The sequence below is a fragment of the Leptonychotes weddellii genome, chromosome 4, assembly GCF_054177405.1.
Source record: "Leptonychotes weddellii isolate Sample4059 chromosome 4, ASM5417740v2, whole genome shotgun sequence".
Taxonomy (NCBI): Eukaryota; Metazoa; Chordata; class Mammalia; order Carnivora; family Phocidae; genus Leptonychotes; species Leptonychotes weddellii.
This window is the reverse complement of record NC_138372.1, coordinates 40,427,934-40,431,201: the sequence shown is the minus strand read 5'-3', so window position 1 is coordinate 40,431,201 and position 3,268 is coordinate 40,427,934. Positions and strand designations below refer to the sequence as shown.

General features: G+C 57.1%; 1 protein-coding gene across 1 annotated transcript in view; it reads right to left on the bottom strand.

Moving 5' to 3' along the window:
- Positions 1-1,774: 1,774 nt before the first annotated feature.
- Positions 1,775-3,268, bottom strand: part of BSND (barttin CLCNK type accessory subunit beta) — a 24,353-nt gene continuing 22,859 nt past the window's right edge. Inside the window, exon 5 of the mRNA XM_081818482.1 lies at positions 1,775-3,251. Within this exon, the coding sequence (XP_081674608.1) occupies positions 3,145-3,251 (107 nt within the window). The 3' untranslated portion in view covers positions 1,775-3,144. The remainder of the gene's footprint in view (positions 3,252-3,268) is intronic.

The following is a 3,268-nucleotide window of genomic DNA, read 5'->3' as shown; positions in this document are numbered from 1 at the left end:
AGCTCTAGCGCAGGGAAAGGCACAGGTAGGTAGGTGCTCAATGGAACCTTGCTGCCTCATGTATTGCTATGTGTCTTTCTCCCATCCTCAGTAGGTTGGAATGACCTGGAGCTACTGGATAATTCCTGCCAGGAATGGAAGGCTTTCATAGCTATACTTCCTCTCTCCATTTAGCCCTTCTCTGGGAGGACGGGCACATTCCGCAACTTCTCTGAGCCCGTTTCCTCATCTGTTAAATGGAGACAACACACCAACCTTGCAGGTTTTGAGACTGAAATGAGATCAGGCGAGCGGAGCTTAGCAGGTATGCCACATGCGTGGCAAAGAGCATAGGATCACGAAGAGCATAGGCTCAGGGTCTTCCGTGTGAATCCTAGCTCTGCCCCAGGGGATGCCAGTCTCTCAGGGCTGGAGGGAGAATTCAGTTCAGAGAGCTAACATACATACAGCACCTGACACTTGCGGATGCTCAGTAGCGTTGTTTGCTGCCTGGTCTGGCCGACACAAGCCATCCTGTTCCTCCTCCTCGCTCCTGGAACACCTCCACTCTCGCTCAACGCGCTGCTCCTTCCTCCCACTCCTGCTCCTGCAGGAGGTACCTTGCAGTAGGAGCCTTAGCTCCCTGCCGCTCGCCGTCAGCTTACTTGCCCCTCACCACCTGGCACACCATAGATGTCTGTGTCCTTTGCAAAGAGCTTTCACATGCATCATCTTACTGGGAATCCGCTCACCTACTGCCACTTTGTAAGCAGGACAGAGTTGATCCGCTTTGTGCAGAGAGGAAAGGACGGACATGTTGACGCTGTTTGAGCACCTGCTAAGTGCCAGGAGCGTAATATTCATTAATTCTCCTCCCAAACATCCTCCCCATTGCACAAATGTGGACACTGAGGCTCGGAGAGTGGCAGTGACTTGTCCAAAGTCACACAGCAAGGAACTGACAGAGGCTGAGTGCAAGCCCAGGTCTTTCTGACTCCAGAGTCCAGGATTTGGAACAAACACGTACAGCATGGGGTTAACAGATCTGTCCCCAGGGCTGCCGTGAGGACAGGTTGGGGTAATAGGCATGAGGGCAACTGAAACAGCGCCTAAGGACTGGGAATAGAAGTGAAATCATGTCCGCCTCCCCCTAATCACATGGCGAACAGGGACAGAAGCCCGGGGAGGCTGCAATGTGCCCAAGGTCAGGGCAAGCCCAAGCTCACTGCCCCCGGGGACCACTGTCTTTCTTAGTTAAGGGCAGGGACTATGCCTCCAGGGCCTTTTCCTCCCCAGAGAGTGGAAACTTCCAAAGTCCCCCTGACCTGACCGGAGGGTGAAAAAAGCAGGAATTTCTGCCATGGTACATGGATCTGGAGCCTGGGGCTGAGGGCTGACATCCCAGGCTTGCCGTGGCCTCAGGCCCGTTCAGCGCCATCCCCAGCCCTGGACCTGCAGGAAGACCTGGCCCTCCTCCCAGCTCATCAGCCAATGAGAGGGGCCATCCCAGAGACCCCTTGCTCTTAGAGGAGACTGAGAGTTGTCAAGGCCAAGGGAACAGAGCACGGTGGTGGGATTTCAGGTGTAACAAACCGGCGAGGCAGATCGTGGAGTTTGGGGAGGTCAGAGCGGAAGGGAATGAGAGCCCCTCTTGCCCCCTTGTTCTTCAAACTTTTAAAAAGCGGCAGACCCTTCCTTTCAAACGAACCCCGCGGCATGATCTCCTCCCCACCCCCATGTCCCCCACAGTCACTAGCAAGCCCCGGGGGGGCCCCTCCCCAAGCAGCAAGCCCTGAGGAAGAACAGCAGCTCGGCAGCCAGGGGCCAGCCCAGCCCTCGCAGCTCGGCCTCGGTGTCCTGTTGACCACGAATAATTCCACGCAACATCAGCATCAGGCAAGGCCACGCTGTGACCACATTGGCAAATCACGACCCCCCAGGAGCCACAGCTGAGTGCAGGCAAACATGAACACCGTGCGAGCCCGCGCGATGCCCACGCCGCCTTCTCCTGGCTGGACTGTGCTTGCTGCCCCTTTGCCAACGACAGCTTCAGCTTGGGCCCAGCCTTCCCTCCTTCTGGATCACATTGACTAATCACTTCAGCTTGGGCCCGGCTTCCCGACAGTATCCCGCATGGAGCAGAGCCCTGCTTCCCCAGACCCTCCCTCACATCCCCTAACTCTCAGGAAGCCCTTTCTCACGCCCTCTGAGACACAGTTCCCGTGGGGTCCATCCCCCTCACCGCCATGAGTAATAAACCCAACTATTAACTAGGGGTGAGCTCCCGGTGGCCCTCTCCTGCAGGGCATTGGCAGACGGGTTCTGTCAAATACCCCCACCGCCTAACTCTGCCGAAGTCGAAGGCAGGGGGTCATCACCTCCTTTTTGCCCCAGAGGCAACCAGACTTGCCCAAGTTCACAGTGTAGGGTGAATATATCATTTATCATCCAAGTGGGATGACTTTGATAGTGAAAGGGTGCACTAATGGTCAGTGAGCAAGGACAGAGGGCATAAACCAGGACTGTCCAGGGCAGACCAGGCGTACGGGCTCCCCATCATGCTGCAGGATGTGGGGGGAGCCAGGACTGGCAAAGCCTGAATCTTGCCATCTCTCTCTGCTGCCCCGAGCGCTCCCACCGCTGCCCCGTGCCACTCCCTAGGACAGGGTGAGTCTCTCTGCTGGCGGGCTGGCAGCCCGGGGCTCTGGGTTCTCTGGTGAGGTCTGGGGAATGCGCTGCAGTTGTGATTCAGGGGTGCGCCACCCCTGAGCTTCTGTACCACACAGCTGTCCCGCGGGGTCATGCCCCGTGCTTGGCATTCGCTTTCCAGAGAGTGCCCACAGTGCCTGCCAGGCACGATGCCCTATTTAGCCTGCCCAGGGGGGGAACGGGTGGTTTCACATAAAAGAATTTGCAGGTGAAAGTGACCCCTTAAAACACTGAAAACTTTATTTTAGCTGTTTGCCCAGACGGCCCTTCTGATGCAGGTCACCTGCTCCCCTGCCTTAGTAAGCAGGGTGCAGGAACACGGGGCACCTTGCCGTGTCTGCTGTCTCGCGGCCATTAGCGGGACCACGTTACAGCAGAGGGCATGCGCCCAGGGGCACCCCTCACTATAGAGGCTTTCCTACTGGGAGGAAGTAATGACCCAGAATAAAAGAGGACTCACCCAGGCCTGCTCGGAGTCAGGTTGCTTTCTCCCTCGTCCTCATCTGAGGCCCTGTGGATGACCACTGCAGCCTCCATCCAGCCCTGAGCATCATGGGGGCCACCTTCTCCTCCATCACTG